At 36.7% G+C, this 24,091-nt stretch overlaps 1 protein-coding gene across 19 annotated transcripts in view; it reads left to right on the forward strand.

The window, feature by feature from the left end:
- KDM6A (lysine demethylase 6A) overlaps window positions 1–10,891 on the forward strand; it is a 207,805-nt gene extending 196,914 nt beyond the window's left edge. For 11 of the 19 annotated variants that reach the window (XM_074391947.1, XM_074391949.1, XM_074391951.1 and 8 more), the window contains 3 exons: window positions 5,690–5,816; window positions 8,177–8,347; window positions 9,488–9,627. In XM_074391947.1, coding sequence (XP_074248048.1) covers window positions 5,690–5,816; window positions 8,177–8,347; window positions 9,488–9,517 — 328 coding nt within the window. In that variant the 3' untranslated portion in view covers window positions 9,518–9,627. Of the gene's footprint in view, window positions 1–5,689; window positions 5,817–8,176; window positions 8,348–8,780; window positions 8,825–9,487 lie in introns of all 19 variants that reach the window. The other 8 variants (XM_003939487.3, XM_010350138.2, XM_003939486.3 and 5 more) reach the window with 2 other exon arrangements.
- Window positions 10,892–24,091: the final 13,200 nt, after the last annotated feature.

Genomic DNA, 24,091 nt, shown 5'->3' on the forward strand with positions numbered 1-24,091 from the left:
GGAGAGATGCTACTAGCTTTTTTGAGTAGAGATTAGGAATGCTGCTAAACATCCTGCAGTGCGAAGGACAGCTCCCCACAACAAAGAGTTACCCAGCTCTGAATACCAATAGTGCTGAGATTGAAAAACCCTTACCTAATAGAATCCAGACTAAACACCTTTTGAATAACCTTGTTTCATTTTCTTTTTGGTGTGTTAACTCTTATACTTTTGAGTTGGCATTCGTCATACAATTTTTTCAAATTAATTTAGTAATTATATGATTATTTTAATACAGTTTAGGAATTTGACCTGTCAAGTTCAAATAATTAACATTTATTGAGCAGTAACTGCCAGGCACAAATCTAAACATTTTGTATCACATATGTAATCCTTATAATAGCACTATAAGTTAAATATCCTCTTTTTACAGCTGAGGAAACTGAGGCACAGACAGTAAGAAATGTGTAGCTGGAATTTGAACCCAGACAGTCTAGACCAGGCATCCCCAAACTGCGGCCCACGGAGGCCATTTATCAGGCCCCCCGCCACATTTCAGGAAGGGGCACCTCTTTCATTGGTGGTCAGTGAGAGGAGCACAGTATGTGGCGGCCCTCCAACGGTCTGAGGGACAGTGAACTGGCCCCCTGTGTAAAAAGTTTGGGGACGCCTAGTCTAGGTATAGAATCTGCTCTTGCCCACTCTACAGCTCTTTCTATGGTCTCTTAAAGGCTTTAATCCTAAAAATGCAGTGACTTCTGAAGTTAATGTTTTATCAGTGTCTATTGAAAACTATGCTGCAAATCTGAGATACTGGTTTTAATTTTGACACTTATAAAGTAAGAGATTTGCATTGGTTCTTAACTTGCTGATCAGAAGAATCACCTGGAACTCTTATTAAAATAGGTCTTCAGAGCTCTATGCGAAGAACTGTGGGAACCTTTTTCATGGTGCCTAGTGAATCTTATCAGACAAGCTAGGTCTTTTTTAGAACTAAGAATTTTTTTGTTCCCTTTTCTTTTACATGCATTATAGCTTATTACCTTACCTACATAAAATACACTTTATCACAAACACAGAATTTTAAAATATAAATTAAAGCAAACTCATAAGTATTGACTCTCTTTTCTCTTTGATTCCCTTTTTTAAATGGATAGCTATGGTGTTATAAAACTCTTTAGTCCACACTCATTTGACCTAATAATGGACCAAGATTTTTCCAACAGTATGCATAGGTAATGGTATAGCCATAAAGACCAGTCCATAATTAGCATTAATCCTAGAGCTGTAGTCCTGGTGGTCTTCTAATACTCTGTTAGGTTTGATGTATAATGCTTTTTGATAACATTGACCAAACAAAATCTAAAAATTCTACAAATGCATTATCATGGTTAATATATATTTGCTTTTGTGCTTTCTTTTTTTCCATCTAGAAGCTTAAAGTTCTTAAGTATTTTATTGACTGAGACCTTGATTTTCAGCCATGTGGTTAGTGTAAATAAAACTGTTAGATACCTTATTGACATTCATATACCCACTGTTGTCCTAGGGGAACACAGCCCTGGAGTGACAAATGGCAAGAGAGCTCACATGTTGGCTTGTTTTTCCTGCATGGCTCTTTCAGTAAGGGAAACTGGGTAGAGCAAGGCACCTCTTGGCGTTTGCTAATTTGTTATCTACATCTCAGTGGCTGAGATTGTTACCATAAAGCATTTAAAAGTGCAATACCAAGTTAACCCATATTTTATCTATTTCCACATTGATATTTGGTAACTTACTTTGGAAACTGAGTCACATTGCCATTAGAATGTCAGAGTAACCCCCAGTGTTGTCTTAACTTTGATGTAATGTAATATTAGTATGACTTCATTCCTATTATTTCCTGCCCCAGAATCCTCACACTAAGATTAAAATCTTGTAAGAACAGTTGTTTGTTCCCTGAAGAAGCCCCCATACAACCTTCTCGTAGCATTGTTTCTGTGCAGAATGTGCCTTCCACCACCTCTCCTTTATTTTCATAAGTAAATTGATTCAGATGTTTTAACTTCTGTATGAAAACTTCTGTGATTCTCTACCTCCCGTCACCTGAAGATGATCCCTCTCTCCTTTTAGTATCCATAGCATACTATGTTTATTTTTTGCCTAATGTCCTCATGTATTGATTTATGAATATATTGTATATTAATTCCCTATAAATGAGGCTCATGATAATTATTAGTCTACATATTATTTTATCCAGTTTTCTTGTTTTAATATTGCAAGTGGATTTTCATTCGATTCCCTGTGTGAAGTTGTTCTCTAAAATTCTATTGCTCTTTAAGCTTCATCTTTGCAGATCACTTTTTGGTTGGATTAGATTCTAGTTATATAACCTCAAATATGCCAAGCCCTCAATCAGCCTCTTCCTCATGGTTTTCGTCCATTCTGGAACTTCCTATGTCCCCTGCCTTTTTGTGTAGTCTTTCATTCAAACAGCCAAAAACAGGGATTGGGTCCTGAAACCAATACTGATCATTAAACGTCAAAGAATTTCCTGTTTTTATAGCTGCTAAAACCATTTTTGGCCCTGTTTCTAAAGTGCACGTATGCAAATATCATTTTCCATCCTGTGTGTTTACACCTTTTGCAAATGATTTATTCTTCTGTTTTTAGCAAATTGAATTCTTAATTACCATAAGGTAAACTTACAGAAATTCAGCAGAACTAAAATTAAGAGGAAATGAGAACGCTGATTTTGTTTAGCTTTTATTTTTTAGCTTGTTAATGTACTTAAATGTTGTCTTTGTATAAAATCTGTCTGAGGCTAATCAGAGAAGAACAGGTTACTGTAAGGTCCTAAATATTATATCTGTTTCTTTACTAGGATCCTTTCCCTAAATCACTTTAGTTTCCATTTTTCCCTGTCATTCAGTTGAATCACATCTTTTCTTTAGGACTTGCTCATTACTGTGGACTCCATAAGAGCCTCTATCTCTCTGAATTCTTCTGTTCCAAGTGCTGCCTTTTGAAAATGAGAAGGAACAAAAATTTTCAATGTTAAAAAAGTAAAGGCAAGGAGAAATCACAATTTTGTTATTCATTGTCAGATAAGATAAATAGAACTGTCAGTTTTCTAAGATTTTGTTTTCACACAAAATATAAAATATAAATTTTGGAGCAGAATTTATTCCAGAAGCAGACTGACTACTTACGGTTTAGTATTTACTCTTAGCAACCTTATCTCTGACCCCTTGTTATTTGTAGGAAATCAATATACTGCCTTTTTCTAAGATGAAACTACCAAGCTAACAATACATTGTAAACTACAGTCTAATTGCCAAAGTAGTCATTGAAGATGAAAATTTATCTGCTGAGTAACGAGTAGCCTGGTATTCCACACGACCAAGGCTCTGTGTTTGGAAAAATTGTGCTTCCTGAGCCCAACCAAGAATCTCATCTTCACAAGAAAAGAAGGGGAGTGGGTGAGAATAAGATGTGAAAAGAGACCAAAAAGAAGGGTACAGTGTGAGATAGTAAGGGGAAGCTTGAGGTTTTCTTTTAAAAACTCGTAGCTCAGCTGCTTAAATAGCTTTATGACATGAGACAAACTTAACTTCTCTGCACTCCTGTTTTCTCATTTGTAAGATAGAGATAACCTTTCTCCACAACGTTTTTAGGAGGCTTACTTGGCATAATGTATGTCAAATAGCAAAACATGGCTCCTGTCTGGCTCTTATTTTTTATTTACTTTTATTATATTATTTTTGTTTGGCCATGTGTCAGGACAGTTGAGTTTGAAGTCTTCCAATGGTATCTATAGAGTTTTAGGCAATATTTTCCTATAAGATACCTTATTTCGAAGCCCTACTTGGAAAACTTGTTCAGTAAAATCTGTACCTTTAGAAGTGTTGTATGGGACATGGGGAGGGAAAAGAGAGGAGCAGGTACTGTTCAAGAGCTAGAGGCAGAGTCTGAATTATATTCTTCTCTCTTTTCCATGTTCTAAATTTTTACTTGCTACCTTCCCTGGCACCCTGTACAGGCATGCATACACGTACCGATAGCTGTCCTAGCCTTGACACACAACCGCAGCCTAAAGGAGGGGTCCTGAACCCCTGGGCTGCAGACCAGTATCAGTCCTTGGCCTGTCAGGAACCGGGCAGCACAGCAGGAGGTGAGCAGCAGGCAAGCTGGCATTACGACTTAAGCTCTACCTCCTTTCAGATCAGTGGTGGCATTAGAGTCTCATAGGAGCAGGAACACTATTGTGAACTGCACATGCAAGGGATCTGGGTTCCTCGCTCCTTATGAGAAGCTAATACCTGGTGATCTGAGGTAAAACTGTCATCCGGAAAGCATTTCCCCCTGCCCCTCCCCCTAGGTCTGTTGAAAAACTGGTCTTCCTCAAAACTGATCTCTGGTGCCAAAAAGGTTGGGGACTGCTGGTCTGAAGCATTGTTTTTGTTTCTAAACAAGTTAAATATGTAAGAATTGTTGAAGTCAAGCTGACAGTGCAATCTTTGAATATAATACTTAAGGAATTGGCCTACAACTATGAAATTGATACTGTTTTATGTTTGTTAATAAATAAGCTATCAGATTTTACAAAGTTTTAGTCATTCCCCGCCTCCCCACCCACTGCTGGATTAATATATGTGGGTTCTGATAAATAACAATACTTTAACATAGTAACTTATAAAATAGCAAAGAAATAATAAGGTAAATGTTTTATTACTTATAATTTGAATTTTAGTTGTTTATTGATTTAGCTACTATATGCTAGGCACTGTCCTAGGCGGTGAGTAGATAAGTAGATAGCAGGAATAAAATAGATAAGACCTTTGCTTTCAAGACAACGCTCAGTTGCTAAACTTTCTTTATGATATTTTCATTGTTTCCGAATTTTAGAGCTGAAAAGTGCGTTAGAGATCATCTAGTTCAACCTCTCCATTCAAATGGAGAACCTGAGCCACTAAGATTCACAGGAAAGTAAGAGAATTCAGCAAAGAATTCCAAGTAACGACAGAAAACTATAAGAGAATCAGTACTAATTGTGAGAATTTACTATGTTGTTAGCATCTTAAGTATGAGTTTAGAAAAGGTATAAGTTATCAGAAAACTTCAATTATGTTAATATGAATGAATTCTGTTACCTTCAAGATAAAATGAAGACATACTTTTTTCTTTACTATTATAGTTAAATGAATATCATATCCTGTAGTATTCATAAATGTTTTTTACTTATAGACTTGAGATTTCAAAGCAGCTGTGCAGATGATGCTGTTAATGAAGTGTTTAGATAGTGCTGATAAAAAATAAGGTGCCTTCCTGCCTTATTAGAATCATAGCAGTTCCGACCTGGAATTCACACCCCTTATTTCAAGGATATGGCAATTGACTCCCAGAGAGGTTAACTGACTTGCCCAAATAAGAGCCAAAATTAGCAACTCGCATTTAAGCAGGGAGTCAGTTTTTATATATTAAGACCATTATATTTTGATATCCAGATATCAATTTTCTCAACTTTAAATGTTTTAATAGTTTTCAGGTCTGCTGATCATTGCCTTTTTTTCTAAATCTGAGAATAATTGATAAATTGATGAAAGAAAAATTATGAAATCATAGACATTAGAATCAAGTCTCTAGGTATTATTTCCAGTTGGTATATCTTTTATGCTAAAAATATTCAATATTCAGTTGCTGGTCACAAATAATTTCTCCCCCACAATAGGTATTGTCTTCTAAGAACTCTGAAGCAATGCCAGACATTGAGGGAAGCTCTCATCGCTGCAGGAAAAGAGATTATATGGCATGGGCGGACAAAAGAAGAACCAGCTCATTACTGTAGCATTTGTGAAGTACGTTAATTGTTCTTATCCACAGTTGTTTTATAAAGCCTCTTCCCTCTCTACTTTTGGTTTCTCTTTAGTTATTTTTTAAAAACTTGTTTATACTTTTATGCAATGCAGTTTATAATAATTAACATTGGATTCAACTTTGTTGTTAGCCATTGTATTAAAATTTAGTGTGATAATAACAATATTTCACCGTGAATCAACCTTAAAAGTATCTACTACAGAGTCATTTTTGTGGTAGATCTTCAACAGATGAGAATCAGCAAGTTTAGTCTGAGATTTTAAACTGGGAACAATCTAGATGTACACAGATGCCAATAAACTGGATGTGTGGTTCAGTATAGGGAGATCTATGTTCAGTCCTCTCTGGTGCAATTCACAATACATTTGTGAATCTTCCAAGGTTTGCAAGAGGTGTAGGAACAAAGATGTGGTGGCTGCTGTGAATATGAAGGAGCTTAAATTCTACTTAGAGCATACAGATTATAAACAACTAATTATAATGTACATGAGACTATGATGAATGTGAAATTGGACTTAACCATTATAAAAACACTGAGAGGAAAAATGACCTAATTTTTTTTTGTAGTATTGGCATAAGAATTCACAAAAGTATTAGCATTGGAGTCCACCCTTGGGGAAAAAAAAAAAAAAGCGTATCAGTAGGCTAAGAAAGTGATGAGAATCGGAGATAGACTGTCATGGACTATAGCAGGCGTCCCCAAACTTTTTACACAGGGGGCCAGTTCACTGTCCCTCAGACCGTTGGAGGGCCACCACATACTGTGCTCCTCTCACTGACCATCAGTGAAAGAGGTGCCCCTTCCTGAAGTGCGGCGGGGGGGCCGGATAAATGGCCTCAGGTGGCTGCATGCGGCCCGCGGGCCGTAGTTTGGGGACGCCTGGACTATAGGAACACGAAGAAAAAGGGAAAATTGAATGGTTTTAGAAAAGGTTGAATGTGTTCCAATTTGGCTGGGACACAGACTGTGCAAATTCTACTCATAAGTCTAGGTGGCATGTAATTTGTAGCACATCTTGAATGGTTTTAAAGAATTTGATATTCTGAGGTCATTGAAGCCATTAAAAGGTTTTGAACAGGCAACAAAGGGTTAGATAAGTGTTTCAGGGAGAAAAGTGGTTGGAAAGGACAGCAATATAAGCTATGGCAGTGGTCTTAAGAGTTGTTATCGCCGGGCGCGGTGGCTCAAGCCTGTAATCCCAGCACTTTGGGAGGCTGAGGCGGGTGGATCACGAGGTTAAGAGATCGAGACCGTCCTGGTCAACATGGTGAAACCCCGTCTCTACTAAAAATACAAAAAAATTAGCTGGGCATGGTGGCACGTGCCTGTAATCCCAGCTACTCAGGAGGCTGAGGCAGGAGAATTGCCTGAACCCAGGCAGCGGAGGTTGCGGTGAGCCGAGATTGCGCCATTGCACTCCAGCCTGGGTAACAAGAGCAAAACTCCGTCTCAAAAAAAAAAAAAAAAAGAGTTGTTATCTAGACTAGAACCTGGAAATGGGAATATCAAAAAAGGGAAATAATTTCAAAAAATATTTAGAAGGTAAAATCAGCAAGACACCTCATTAAATGGCAGAAGCAGAAGTACAAGTTGAAGAATGTCAACTTTCTAGCTCAGGTCACTAGGTTCCTATTGCTGCCTGTTGACAGTAATGGAAACATAGTGAACTCTGGGATTGTAGCTAATTGTTCAAAGAAGACAAGGGGTCATAAGAGTTTTCTGTCACTGAAGAAACTCAAGGATAAGCCAAAGACAGGATATTGATGGTCCATTTCAAACCTTGAAATTCTGTAATTCTAATGTCAACCTTTATTTGAAATGATTGAATTCATTGACTTTTTAAATGTTGTATGACCTAACCAAAATAAGTCATTAGGAGATAGATAGATTCCAATTAGGTGTGTTGTTCCTTATCCTACCTACACCTTAGCAACTCATCAATCTTTCTGTAGAAGATAGAGGTATTATTTCTAAAATCATGTTGTACTCATGAATCCATAAAAATGATCACTTACATTTGATTGTATACTAGTGTTTTGGATTTAAAAATAGGTTGACCTTTATCAAACTCTTGAACTGGGCTTTCCTGGTAGTTGTCATGAGTATGTCATTCCTCCTTTGATTACTCCCCTAGATAGGCATTCCACCCATGTCTGGATTTGGTGCAAAATACATGGTCTATTAAAGATTCTCAAACACAGCCATGTTTTTCTTACCACCTACTCTTAACCAGAGATCACTGTTGACAATTTCATTCAAGTAGAATTTCATGATTATACTAAAGCAGTATGGTAAATACCACCATCTCTATTGAATACATTTTTCTCTTGTTTAAAACAGGTGGAAGTTTTTGATCTGCTTTTTGTCACTAATGAGAGTAATTCACGGAAGACCTACATAGTACATTGCCAAGATTGTGCACGAAAAACAAGCGGAAACCTGGAAAACTTTGTGGTGCTAGAACAGTACAAAATGGAGGACCTGATGCAAGTTTATGACCAATTTACATTAGTAAGTCAAATCAACATGTGAGTACATAGTTAGCTGGGTTATGAAGCAGCAGTGTTTGTTCTGCCACCTGATAAGTAGGAGGTAATGAAATATTTTAAATTTTCCTTTGGCTCATTACATATTGCATGAGGGTATATTCATATCATTCCCCCCTCCATTTCCAAGTATTTATTCCTATAAAATTGGCATGTATCATTTTCACTTTTCTTTCTGGGTGAGACCAGCCTAAATGATTTTACAACAATTACATTTAAAAATCTTTGTGTGCTTTAGATAAAACACTATCATATCCTTTATGTCATTTTATCTCGGTTGATAAAATGTTTGTGTACGTAGGTTATTAGAGCCCACAAAATGAATCAGTAAGTGTGCTTTTAAATACACTTCTGCTTATAGAGCTAATTGTATTTGTTTAAAATTTTGTCCTTGCCAGAAGTATTAACCTCATGGGAATATTTGATGGAGCTTAACTTCCTGGTATGTTATATAACCTTATGAAATTCAAGTATACTTATAAATTGCACACAGTTTTTAATTTCAGACAGCAGATGCTTGGGGGAAGCATTTTACTCTAGCAGATCAATAGCTTTATGAATAGAAACACAGAGATAATTTATGAATTGTTGATTTTCTCCAGTACTTGTCTCCCACACATATGTGATCAGAAACTAACTTTTTGAAATTTAGTTTCTGATATTTTCACTTGAATGGTCTTCAAGATTGCTGAAGAAGAACGTTATCTGGAATATGTTGAACAAAATATATTCTCTAGCTGAGAAGATAGATTCTGAAGGCAATCACTAGTGAAACTGTAATTTGTTAAATTATTTTTCAGGAAGCCCCCTTTTTTTAAGCAATCTTAAAAAATGGTAAACTTAATAACATTGCAAGAGTTTTTGACTAGTTGGTGAAGAAGTATAGGAAACTGCAAGTACTCTGAGTAGGACAATGGTCTTAGACTCTTAGGAAAATTGGCCAAATGGGAGATAGTAAGGTAGGTTGTGCTTTTATGTTGTATAGCAGGCTGTTGAACTTTCTTGGGAGTTATTTCTTCTAACTTCATAAGCAGACTATATATTTGTAGCCATGAGCTATTAACAATTTATATACCAAAATAACCTATCTTACTTTTATTTTCAGGCTCCTCCATTACCATCCGCCTCATCTTGATATTATTCCATGGACATTAAATGAGACCTTTTCTGCTATTCAGGAAACAGCCCAGTTCTGCACCACTGGTTTTTTGTAGCTATCTCGTAAGGCTGCTGGCTGAAAACTGTTGTCTATGCAACCTTCCAAGTGCGGAGTGTCAACCAACTGGACAGGAGAGAGTACTGCTCCTACTCCAGGACTCTCACAAGGCTGATCAGCTGTACTTCAGAAAAAAAATAATAATTTCCATGTTTTGTATATATCTGACAAAACTGGCAACATCATACAGACTACTGACTTGAAGACAACCTCTTTTATATTTCTCTGTTTCTGGGCTGATGAATTTGTTTTCATCTGTCTTTTCCCCCTTCAGAATTTTCCTTGGAAAAAAAAATACTAGCCTAGCTGGTCATTTCTTTGTAAGGTAGTTAGCAATTTTAAGTCTTTCTTTGGTCAACTTTTTTTTAATGTGAAAAGTTAGCTAAGACACTTTTTTACTGCTTTTATGTTTTTCTGTCTTGTTTTGAGACCATGATGGTTACACTTTTGGTTCCGAAATAAAACATTAAAAACATTAACAGCCAAGTCACAAAGGTAATGGATTGCACATAGACTAAGGAATAAACTTCAGATTTGTGATTTTTGTTTCTAATCTTGATGTAAATTTACACTATTTATAAATACATATTTATTGCTTGAAAATATTTGTGAATGGAATGCTGTTATTTTTTCCAGATTTACCTGCCATTGAAATTTTAAGGAGTTCTGTAATTTCAAACACTACTCCTATTACATTTTCTATGTGTAAATAAAACTGCTTAGCATTGTACAGAAACTTTTATTAAAATTGTTTAATGTTTAAAGAGTTTTCTATTGTTTGAGTTTTAAAAGGACTTATGTACAGTGCCCAGTTTTTGTTCATTTTTGAAATCTGATTATATATATTTTATATATACTTATGTATGTATATATAATATATATAGAAATCTGGATATATATGTATAAATATTTAGAACTTAAATTTTTCTCGTTTTAAGTTTCACATCTATGGTAGATTTTTGAGGTGTCTACTGTAAAGTATTGCTTACAAAAAAAGTATGATTATTTTTAAAGAAATATATATGGTATGTATCTTCAAGACCTAAAATGTCAGACTGGTTTATTGTTAAGTTGCAATTACTGCAATGACAGACCAATAAACAATTGCTGCCAAAATGTAGTATAATAGTAGAAAACAAACAGTGATTGAACTTGAGATTTTAAAGGGAATGTTACATGGGCTTGACAAATCCTGTACGTGACTTAGTAACATTTTATATGGAAAAGGGGATTCAGGATGAAGGGCTCTATTTTAGAATGCAAATAAATTAAGAGACTTATTTTTTAATGTTAGGCAATTTTGAAATCTCATGCTTTTTTGCTTGCATGACATGATTTGGGGGAGGGGTGCTGCAAATTCCCTATCACTAGTAAAATATAGCAATCTATATTAAGCATTCACAAGGCACTGCTAGTTAGTGATAGTATTTCATTTTATAATAACAGCATCTTGCATTTGTACCTCCATTTTTGGAAGCATTTGACACATACTCTCGTTTTATCATACTGTTCTTTGTATGAATTTTCCAGCAAGCATTAGTGAAGAAACATAGATAATGCCATAGAGAGAGAGAGCTTATGATCTATTTAGTAAAATGCCCTGCTGATTGCATTAATCACATACTCTCAGATTTAGAGTATGTTATCCTCTTAGAAACAGTTTGAAGGTTGAAAGCATGGACATATTTTTTTCAATTAGTTAATAATTTGGTAAATATTGACTAGAAGTAATCATCTCATTTATAATTTCAGAAGGAAAGAATTTCAAATCTGTTTTAGTTATGGAGCAAGAATGCTTGTCCAAATGCTATTTAGGATGTTTAAATGCTAATAAGTGGTTTTCTTGTAAAATCTCCTATCCAAAGGTTATTGAGAATAACTCAAGACAAACATTTTTGCAAACAAAAATTGCAAGCCAACCATCAAGAAGCAAAGATTATCATAATGCTGAAGCTCTACCTAAAGGTTTCTAACCTGTTCTAGTTTATCTTACTGACACAATGTTTTATTTTCTATGATTTTAAGATAGTTTGTTGCCAAGATTAATTTATCTGACATTTAAGAGAATGAGTTATCTGACATTTAGATAAATTATCTGACATTTAAGAGAAATTTAGTGTAATTTATATTTGGATTCTATGTCAAGAATAATACTTACTCAGGAACCTAGTCTTTGAATGGGTAGAGGATAGGGAGTAGAAATCAAACACATCAACATTACTCTGAAATATAACTAGATAGATAATTGAAATCCTATGTAAACTGCTTTTCAGTTGAACATCCTTTATAATTTGCATTTTGAAGCTTTTAGAAGACATAGAATAATTTTTTTTCTTTTTACTGTTTGTGTAGGCAGTCCCATTAAGGCACACCCTATCTAGATGCCTTAATAGTGAAACAAGTTTACATCCTAGCACACAAATTTTGAGAGAAAAAAGCTAATCACACAGTGCATAGAAAAAGTAGATGTGATCTAGAAAGTGCTAAATCATACTCTCTTCTCATTGCCACCAGTTAAATAGGGACACAAGAACTTACCATCAGTTTAGCAATTGAAGTTAGTATCTTAAATCAGTTTTAAAAACTTGGGGCTGGGGGGTTGGGCAGGGTCTCACAAAGACGAGTGCACTGGCACAAACAGCTCACTGCAGCCTCTACCTCCTGGGCTCAAGCCGTTCTCCCACCTTAGCCTTCCGAGTAGCTGAGACCACAGGTACACTCCACCACACCTGGCTAATTTTTGTATTTTTTGTAAAGATGGGGTTTTGTTAATGTTGTCCAATCTTGGTCTTGAACTCCTCAGCTCAAGTGTTCCTCTTGGTCTCCCAAAGTGCCAGGATTACAGGGGCTTTATATTTTGAAATAAGATCTAAGTCACTTTCCCAAAGTTGTAAATTGACAGGTCTTTCAATATATTAGTAATTAATTGTTCAATTGAAATTTAAGATCACATAATATTACAAGTTTAACTCCAAGTGTCTGTTTCTCAAAGAGATCCTCAAGAGAATTTTGGGTTATTGTATGGATTTTCTTTCTTTTTTTTTTTTTTTTTTTTTTTTTTTGAGAGAGTCTCACTCTCTCACAGTCGCCAGGCTGTGGAGTGCAGTGGTGCAGTGGCGCGATCTCGGCTCACTGTAACTTCTGCCTCCCGGGTTTAAGCGATTATCCTGCCTCAGCCTCCTGAGTAGCTAGGACTACAGGCACCGCCACCACACCCAGCTAATTTTTGTGTTTTTAGTAGAGACGTGGTTTCACCGCGTTGGCCAGGATGGTCTTAATCTCTTGACCACGTGATCTGCCCGCCTTGGCCTCCCAAAATGCTGGGATTACAGATGTGAGCCACTGTGCCTGGCTGTATGGATTTTTATTCAGCCAATATTCATTTAGCATCCCCCGGAAACCAAATATGAATAAGATACTATTCCTGCCTTCTCTCTGTACACACATCTAAGATGGAAGATTTATGTAAGTATGCAGAACCTGGAAGATACAAAAAAAATAGGTAGTATTGGGGCTTGCATTGCAACAGGGGTTACATCATCACACCTTACAGAGCAAGATCTGGAAAGTTCTAGTAGTTTGGCCTAAGGGGTGGTGTGTTAAAAGACAACCGCAAAGGTAGGAAGGACCCAAAGTTGGAAAGTTTCCTTGGCCAAGAGATGCTTAGACTTTACCCTGTAGTTAATATGGAACCAGCCACTGGATTTAAGCCAAAGAAGAGCATTGAATTTGCAGTAGCCTTCCTACCGGTTATAACAGATTCCCTCTATCCTCTACATTGCTGTCAGGATAGTTCTAAAGCATAGAAATTCATGGGAACAGGTGATTTGGCCTTGAACTTTGGATGTGGTGAAGATAAAGTAAGGGCACAGATTTAGAAGACAGAAGTCTACAGACCTAATTAACTAGATGCCTTCCATTTGGGTGAGGGTGCTTCTAACCGGAATAAGAAATAGAGAAGAGGAGTTCTAGAGGCAGAAGATAATGAACTGCCTGTAGGACATCTAATTTGCTTAGAGATTACAGTTGTATATGCTAGTCTGGAATTGGGATTGGCCTGGACCAGAAGTATGTATCTGGCTGTCCGTGGAGGTGGTGCTTAAAGCCAGTAAGATCATACGGGATCAAGTGAGGAGAAAGTTGGACCAAATATCTGCTAACAGCGCATAAAGGCCAGACAGACTGCAAAGAAGAAAGCTTAAACGAGCCATGGTGGTGGTAGACAAGCTAGGTCTTTTGAAAAAATAACAGCATGCTGCAATGAGGATTAAAGGGATTCCATTGATTTCCATACGGTTGGTGACATTTGCCAGAGTTCTGTGGAACGGCAACCTGATTGCCATGGATGGGAAAAGGTATTGAGTTTGAGAGTGACAGGTCAGTTTGGTCTTCCCAGGAGCCCCAGATAAGAAATTATGTTGGTCTTTGGTGATTTCACCCATTTTAAACATTGTGCAGCATTATCCTAAAATGCTTTACAGAGTAATAGCTTTGTAAACATACGTTGAAGCAACCCATGTGATGTTTTGCTTTTAGGGAATGATACTTTCAGTGAACAGGGAAACGAAAATGAGAATAGTATTTTTTTAGTGTGGCCTAAAGATACCTACCATTTACTGAGAATTTATGCAAAGCACAGTGCTAAGTATTACATTCTATTTAATCCTTAATAGAAATAAACTGATTTAAGTACTGTTTTATTCCCATCATTACAGATAAAGTAAACTGAGGCAAAGAGAGATCGTGTAAGTTGCTCACGGTTTCATGCTTAAGTGGTGAAGCCAGGATTCTAACTCTAGCAATCCAACTCCAGAGCAAGTACTATTCTACCTCTGTAGAGAAATACGAATTTCTGAGTGCTTACTCCACAGTCACGTTTGGAAGAACCTTTTCATTTTGAGTATTTCTTTAACAAGATTAAGATGTCTTTAAACTTGTATAATTAAGCTTATGATATCTTTTAGAGTCCAAATCAGGACCCGTTTAAGATTGAAAGAAGGCATTATTAATAGTTGGCCTGGGCACCAGCTATAAAATGGTGTTTAAGTTGTCTTCAGAAGCAGCATTTTGGGAGTCACATTTACCTCCTCCCAACATCATTATCCTAGATTTTTGCACTCTTAGAATGGAAAGGACACATGAGTTTACATGCGTTAGGACCCACAATAGTGGTTGAAACAGGTGATGAATTATCACACTAAAGCTGTATATATGAAATGAATCAGAAAATGGAAATGATAGCGAAAGGGGAAATTCCTGTTTTTAAGCCTTAGGGATGTTTGCTGAGTTTTTCTCAACCTAAAATAAGTAATGGCAGGTGAAAAAAAAAATGTAAGAAAAAAGTGAGCAAGAATAGAATATTCACAGTATAAAGATTTTATTAATATGCGTTTTCCTAAACTCTTGGTCCAACTGCAATTTACCTACGTAAGATGGGAATCTGATGTAACATATTCAAAATAAGATTTTTAAATGTGTCAATTTGAAAAAAAATGTAGTCACTGTTTTCTCAGGATTTTAAAACCATTTAGTGCCATGTAGTTTACTTCCAAGTGATTAAGCATGTTTTAATATATAAACCAACAAAGATTTCTAATGAACATAAGGACTATGCTAATATATTTAAATTATAACTGTGTGTGAGAGAAAGATGACTTCAAATAGATTCGAGGTATGGTTAACACAAAGCAATACTCTGAACCACACCTTTCAAAAATGCCCAGATATAACATCTACTAAAGAGAATGGAGAAAAGAGGAAAAAGTGAATACACTGATTTTGGAGGCTTAGATAGTTTATCGTAGTTAAGCATTAATTTCACCTCACTGCTTTGTGGAAGAAAAATACATTTGACAGAGTGAAACTAAGACTGTTATCTTTAGAAAACTAGATACAAATGATTTAAATGCCATTATCTTTCTATGCAATGTAGTCATTGGATTCAACTTTTGAGATAACTGTATGTAGAGAGGAATCTGTTTAATAAATGGGAATCAGTACCCAGATCTATGATCAGCAAGATTTTCTAGGCTAAGGTACTTAAAACATTTGGGTAGAGGAGGGCAAGTTCAAAACTACATGAAGTACTGATGCATCAAACATTTCAGGAAAAAAAAAAAACTACCAAAGATTTGAAAATACACTGCTGTGTACAAAACCTGTATAGTTCAAAGATATTGGTGAACCTGCAAGTTATATGGCATTCTAGATCAGATGGAGTTTGTAGTCTATGCATTATAATTTCTCTTAAGACTGTCTCCATCTCCATGTGCTCCTCCAGAAAAGGTCAGTCTGCTGAGATTTTCATGAATAAGAGCCCATGGAAGAGCTGTGTGTCTAACTGCAGGTAATCTAGCTAACCTGGAAAGGCCACGAGATGCTAGCATTCTGAAACTTGCCTTTTAGGCTTGCTTCCACCTCTTTCTGGTTCCCTTTCCTCACTTGCTTTTATCTTACCTTTTTATCCCCTCTTCCCTCCCAGTTCAGCTCTCCAGTTATTCCCATTAAATAATCATGACAGAATATTTAAATTTTTATTTGAGCTTTTAATCTTAATTTCTATAAACTTTGTATTGAAATTTGACATGCATAAAGTGCACAAATCATAAGAGTACAGCTTGAGTTATTGCAAAACCAACACCCATGTAACCAGACATATAAAGGAATAGAACATTACCAGTGCCCCACGGGCCTGCTTCTTCATCTTTCCTATGACTGTACCTTCTACAAAGGTAATGTCAGCCTGGCCTCTAACACCAGAAATTATTTTTACCATTTTTGAACTTTACATACCACATGTATTCATTTGCTTCTGGCTTCTTTTATATTTACTTTCTCTTCACACTTTATAGATAAACACATTTTTATTATTATTTTCACAGAACCATTTAAAAGTTGGTTGCAGACTTCATGTTGCTTGCCCTTAAATATTCAACATGCATATTGTGAAAATGCAGAAGCTAAAAATGTAATTACATATCTAAGAGTAATTCTAATGTCAAATATTCAGTTCAAATGAAAATCTCAATTGTCCTCAAAAATGTCTGTTTGGCTTTTTTGTTTTTTTAGAGCTAAGATCCAATCAAGACAGGTGCATTGTATTTTGTTTTTATTTCTGTTTACTCTCTTTGAATCCACTGACCCTTTTTTAGAAAAACAACAAAAACAACAACAACAACAACAAAAAAAAACATTGACTTAAGAGTCCAGGACACTGTCTTTTTAGAGACTGTCCTGCATTCTGTATTTGTCTTATTGTTTCCTCGTGGTATCATTTAACTTAGGTGATGTTTCATATAGATGATGTTGTATACCTGATATTTCTGTCCCATCAGGAGGCACATTATGTCAGATTGTCTCACTGTGATGTTGTTTGATCATTTGGTCAACGTAGTGACTGCCAGATATTTCCGCCATACAGGTACATTTTTCACTTTCTGAATAGGTAATTACAAGGGTGATACTTTGGCACCGTGCAAATATCCTGTCGTCAACAAGATTTTACTTAGTATTTTAACCCACTGAACATTTTTGGCTGAATTGGGGGTTGAAAAATGCTAATTTTCTTTTTTTTTTTTTTTTTTTGACGGAGTCTTCCTGTCACCCAGACTGGAGTGCAGTGGCATGATCTCAACTCACTGAAACCTCCTCCCGGGTTCAAGCGATTCTTCTGCCTTAGCCTCCCGAGTAGCTGGGATTACAGGCGTATGCCACCACACCTGGCTAATTTTGGTATGTTTAGTAGAGATGAGGTTTCACCATCCTGGCCATGCTGGTCTCAAACTGCTGACCTCGCAGTTCGAGATGATCCACCTGCCTCAGCCTCCCAAAGTGCTGGGATTACAGGCGTGAGCCACCTCACCTGGCCAAAAATGCTAATTTTCTAATTCATTGTTCTAGCTATGTTAGCTAGTACTCTTCTCTAAAGAAGAGTATTATTTTTCTTCTCTGACTTATTCTCTATTACCATAAACTCATGGATTTTTGAACGTTTTACCACCAATTACAGTCATTACACTTTTTTTGATGCTCAAATTGTCTCAAGCTGGTTTCTGTGTCGACACTTCTGACACACCCCTCATAAGTCTATCGGCTAGTTTTGCTGGAAAGCAAAACAAGGTGCCTCCGACTTTCTCACATTCTGTTTTCCCTGCCTCAGCCCTGGGATCATTTCTCAAAGAATCTTGATTTTGTTCTTTTTTTTTTTTTTTAAGTGTAAAAAGGTATTTAGAATCCAAGGTCTGTGTGCTAAGTGTGTGTATTGCTACTGTGGTATCATTGTTTCTAATCCTGTGTGTGTGTGTGTGTAGACAGCTTTTATTTTTAAAAATTGAGGCTGGGTGCAGTGGCTCACGCCTTTAATCCTAGCACTTTGGAAAGCCTAGGCAGGCGGATCGCTTGAGCCCAGGAGTTCAAGAGCAGCCTGAGAAACATGGTGAAACCCCATCTTTACAAAAAATTTAAAAAAATTAAAAATTAGCTGGGTGTGGTGGTATGTGCCTGTAGTCCCAGCTACTCAGGAGGCTGAGGCAGGAGGACTACTTGAGCCCAGGAGGCAGAGGTTGCAGTGAGCTGCGATCATGTCACTGCCCTCCAGCCTGAGTGACAGAGTGAGACCCTATATCAAAAAAATAAAAAATGAAATGAATTGAGTTCATATTGGTATCTTAAATTCACATTTGGTATTACAAGTTTTTCTATTTTTCTCCTCTTACGTGCAAAGTCTTGGTTCCTAATAACATGAATTTTTAATTTTATTCTAGAATAAATATAAATGTTGAAATTACAATACCTAATATTATTACCAACCATAAACCTACTGATATTTGAGATTTCTCTGCAATTGTTTGGTTGTTAGAATATATACCACTAAGGATGACACACTGTGTTCAAAAGTTACTTACAATTTTCTTTTGTCTGTGTGGTTATGTTACCACTTTGATATACACTTAGGTTTAATTTTTTTTTCTACCTTATGTTTGGCTTTTTTCTATTGATTTAACTTTATTTTCAAAATATATAACATTTGTGTGGTCCAAAATGCAAAATTATATTAAAAGGTACTTTCAGAGAAGACTTGCAGTTTCACCTTCAAATTGCCTTCACCTCCCATCTATAGGTAATCATTTACAACTCATTAGGAAAATTCCTTTCCATTCTCTTTTCCAAAAGTAAATTTGTACACATAGTCTTATTTCTCCTTTTTTACACAAGACGTAGCATGCTATAAATGTTGATTGATACCTTGGTTTTTTTCATTCACTGTATCCTAAAAAGCCACACGACAGTTCATTGGTGCTGCTTTGTTGTGTGCATGTACCATTTCCTAATGATGGACATTTGGGGTGTTTGCAATCTTTTCCTATTTTAAATAATGTTGCAATGACTTATACCTACATTGTTTTGTGTCTGTGGAGGTATATCTTCCAGGTAGAGTCCTAGAAGTTTGATTGGTAAGCCAAAAGGTAAGTGCAGATATAGTTTAGCTCAATATTGCCCTTCGTAGATGTATGCTGTTGCACTCACCCCAGCAATGTGTGAACATGACTACTTTTCCCACAGCCTTGACAGCAGACTGTATTAGGAAACATTTGGATTTTTGCAAATGTGATAGGTGAAAATGGAATCTTAGGATAGTTTTAATTTGCATTTCTCTTATTACTAAGGTTGAATATCTTTCCATATAAAGATCTGTTTTTTAAACTTCATCTTTTTTTAATGACGTATAGTTACATAGAGTAAGCTGAACAGATCTTAAGTGTACAGTTTGATGAGTTTTGACAAATGAATACACTCATGTAATCTTTATCCCCCTCAAAAAATGCATTGCCATTGCCCTAGAAAGTTCCCTTGTGTCTCTTTTTATTCTATCTTTTTCCTCCCCTGCCCCTGGAGGAAATCGCTTTTCTGATTTCTATACCTATGTCTTAATTTTGCTATTCTTACAACTCTTAAAATGGCAGCATGGAAAATGTACTTTTTTGTGTTTGACTCCTTTCACCTAGCATAATGTTTTTGAAATTCATAATTTATAATGATATGTGCTTACTGTGTTAACATTTTCTTGCACATGCCTCCTGCTACAGATTTGGATATGGTATCTTTTCATCTTCATTTATTTTATAATACTTTGTAATTTCTTCCTTGATTTCCTTTTTCACACATAAATGATTTAAAAGTGTGTTATATAGCTTACAAATGTTTAAGAACTTTCAAGATATTTTTCTTACTGGTTTCTAATTTAATTCCATTGCTGTCAGAGAATATATCTTGTATGTCTTGAATCCTGTCTTTGATTTCACTAAATTCTACCTCCACAGTGTCTAATTTGCTCTTAATCCCATCCAGTATATTTTTTGTATCTCAAGCACCATAATTTTTATCTCTGCATGTTGAGTTTGAATCATTTTAATATCTTCCATGTCTCCTCCTTTCCTCTCCTTTCTTGAACATATGCAATATGTTATTGAAATCATTTCTAGGCTTTTTTGAATGATTTTTCTTTTCATTATAGGTCAGATTTTCCTGTTTCTTTACATGCCTGATAACTTTTTATTTAATGCCAAACTGTGCAAATTTTATCTTGTTGGATTCTAGATATTGTTTTATTTCCATCAATATCCTTGGACTTGTTTCTAGGATGCAGTTAAGTTTCTTGGAAACAGTTTGAACCTTTCGGGTCTTGCTTTTAAGCTTTTTGAGGTGAGACCAGAGCAATATTTAATCAAGTTCAAATTTTGTCCCACTACTGGAGTAGAATCATTCAGAGTACTCTACCAGATGCCATGTAATTTATGAGGTTTTGCCAATTCTGTTAGGGAGAAGAGCAAATATTATTGGCTAAGTTAGCTCCAGGTATTTATCCCTCTAATTTTATAGAGTGGCTCCACTCTCCCCTACCCATCCTGGCCCCAAGTAGTTTCTTCAACTCATACAAATCCTTTTAGTGGAAGACTTGAAAGGAATCACAGGCAAATCTCAAGAGCTGCTGTTTTGTGCATCTCTATTTAGTGCCCTGCCCTGTGAATTTGTAGTTGTCTTGGCCCCCTTGAGTTCTCAGCTCTGTCTCTTAAGCTCAGGGAAACCACAGGGCTTTGTTTGGGTTCTCTCTCCCTGGGCTACAGCCTAGAAACTCTATACAAGCAATAACCTGGGGCGTACTTCATTTTTTCCCATTTCTCAGTGATCACAGTCTTGTGATGCCATTTCCCGATGTCTGAAAACCATTGCTTTATCTATTTTGTCCAGTTTTTTATTTAAGGCAAGAAGGTAAATAAGTCCTGCTATTCCATGTTTACTGGAAGCAGAAATATCTGTTTTTAAATATGGAACTATCTGCCTCGATATTTTTAAGTTTGTTGGATATTATTTTGTTTGTATTATTTAGTACCTCCATACAATGCTAAATATTCACGCTCTTATATTTCAAACATACTGTTAACAACCAACTTTAACTTGCATCAGCTAGGGTTATTTTTAAGACTTCAGATTGATGTTTCCTTAGGGGACAGTCATGGGGAGGCGCTGCTCAAAGGGTACAAAGTTTCAGTTAGGTAGGATGATTAAGTTCTGCAGGTCTAGCGTACAGCATGGTGACTATTGTGTATTTGAAGTTTGCTAATAGTAGATCTTAAATGTTCTTACCTCCCTTTCACTCACACACACACCTACACACACAATGTGAGGTAATAGATATGTTAATTAGCTTGATTGTGGTAATCATTTCACAGTACACATATATCAAAACATCTTCACAATAGCCAAGATTTAGAATCAACCTTCTACTCTCTATCTCCAAGTGTTCAATTGTTTTGATTTTTAGATCCCACAAATGAGTGAGAACATGCGATGTTTGTCTTTCTGTGCCTGGCTTATTTCACTTAACATAATGACTTCCAGTTCCATCCCTGTTGTTGCAGATGACAGGATCTCATTCTTTTTGATGGCTGAATAGTACTCTGTTGCATCTATATGTACCACAATTTCTTTATCAATTTGTCTGCTGATTTATTCATAATAGGTTTAAACTGGGAACAACCAAAATGTTCTGCAATAACTGAATGGATAAGCAATATTTGGTATCTCCATACGACAGAATTCTACTCAGCAAGAGAAATGAACAAAGTACAGATAGAACATGGATAAACCTCAAAAACATGCTAAGTGAAAGAAGCTAGATCCAAATGAGTGCACACTGTATTATTCCATTTATGTGAAGTTCAAGAACAGGAAAAACTAGTCTGTAGCACGAGAATCCAGAATTGCTGTTACCTTTGTTGGAGATGGGAGGAGACACAGTATTGACTGGGAAGCTGCATGGAAGACATTTGTTGAGGAATGGAGATGTTCTATATCTTGATTGTGTGTGTGTGTGTGTGTGTGTGTGTGTGTGTATGAAAAATTCATCAGACTCTATGCTGAAGAAGTACACCTGTTATGGTGTCTAATTTATACCTCAAAAGAAGGAGAAGAAAAGAAAGAACAGGAGTAGGAAGTGGGAAATTAAGCCATCAATAAACCCAACAAAGCACAAAACAAGGCTAGCAGGATCTGCCATGCAGGCTTATTCTCTCTGCAGGGGGGAGACAGGCAGCTGTAGCGTGGCGCGCCTGTGAATGAAGCCAGTGTTCTGGGCTCAAAGGCCTTGCTTGGCTGCTTCCTGCTGGTGCCTGTGCAGAGTTCGCCCAAGGCTGGGGGGAGGACGGCTTGACTTGATCTTGCAGCAGGATTGGCTCTAACAGGCCACAGGCTCCTCAGCCACCAGAAACGGTTATCAGACGGTCTTTCTGGGAAGACAGATAATTTTGTAAAAATTACAGGAGCTTTTGCCAACCGCATTTCGGCCTCTTAACTTTTTGGCAGCTGTTTCAGGAGCATCACAGAGCCGGCTGAAACAGTTTCCAGAGCACAACAGAGTGGGCATTAATCCCACAGATTTGCTGCCAAACACGGAGGAAAAATGGCAACTTAAAAAAAGACAAAGAAATAGTAGTTGGAGGCTGAGACTGCTTTAATGAAGGGCCAGAATATCTCCCAAAGCCACAGCTGAGTTCTGTGTTGGGCACAGTGTCCTATTCTCAGAGGACTTGGCTCTTCTGATTTTCTGTTTATTTATTGATTTTTATTATACTTTAATTTCTGGGGTACATGTGCAGATCTTGCAGGATTGTTACATAGTTACACACATGGCATGGTGGTTTGCTGCCTCCATCCCCCATCACCTACATTAGGTATTTCTCCCAGTGTTGTCCCTCCCCAATCTCCCCACCCCCCACTATCCCTCTCCTAGCCCCCCACCCCGAACAGACCCCAGTGTGTGATGCTCCCCTCCCTTTGTCCATGTGTTCTCATTGTTCAACACCCACCCTTGTTCAATGCATGAGTGAGAACATGCGGTGTTTGGTTTTCTGTTCCTGTATGAGTTTGCTGAGAATGATGCTTTCCAGATTCATCCATGTCCCTACAAAGGACACGAACTCATCGTTTTTAATGGCTGCATAGTATTCCATGGTGTGTATGTGCCACATTTTCTTTATCCAGTCTATCATTGATGGGCATTTGGGTTGGTTCCACATCTTGCTATTGTAAACAGTGCTGCAATGAACATATGTGTGCATGTGTCTTTATAATAGAATGATTTATAATCCTTTGGGTATATACCTAGTAATGGGATTGCTGGGTCAAATGGTATTTCAATTTCTAGATCCTTGAGGAATCGCCACACTGTCTTCCACAGTGGTTGAACTAATTTACACTCCCACCAACAGTGTAAAAGTGTTCCTATTTCTCCACATCCTCTCCAGCATCTGTTGTCTCCAGATTTTTTGATGATCGCCATTCTAACTGGCATGAGATGGTATCTCAGTGTGTTTGGATTTGCATTTCTCTAATGACCAGTGATGATGAGCATTTTTTCATATGTTTGTTGGCCACATAAATGTCTTATTTTGAAAAGTGCCTGTTCATATCCTTCACCCACTTTTTGATGGGGTTGTTTATTATCTTGTAAATTTGTTTTAGTTCTCTGTAGATTCTGGATATTAGCCCTTTGTCAGATGGGTAGCTTGCAAAAATTTTTTCCCATTCTGTTGGTTGGCAGTTCACTCTAATGATTGTTTCTTTTGCTGTGCAGAAGCTGTGGAGTTTGATTATGTCACATTTGTCTATTTTGGCTTTTGTTGGCATTGCTTTTGGTGTTTTAGTCATGAAGTCCTTGCCTATGCCTATGTCCTAAATGGTATTGCCTAGGTTTTCTTCTAGGGTTTTTATGGCGTTAGGTCTTATGTTTAAATCTTTAATCCATCTGGAGTTAATATTTTTATAACATGTAAGGAAGGGGACCATTTTCAGCTTTCTGCACCGCTTTTCACAACACCATTTATTAAACAGGGAATCCTTTTCCCATTGCTTGTTTTTGTCAGGTTTGTCAAAGATCAGATTGTTGTGGGTATGTTGTATTTCCTCTGAGGCCTCTGTTCTGTTCCATTGGTCTAT

The sequence above is a fragment of the Saimiri boliviensis genome, chromosome X (genome assembly GCF_048565385.1).
Source record: "Saimiri boliviensis isolate mSaiBol1 chromosome X, mSaiBol1.pri, whole genome shotgun sequence".
Taxonomy (NCBI): Eukaryota; Metazoa; Chordata; class Mammalia; order Primates; family Cebidae; genus Saimiri; species Saimiri boliviensis.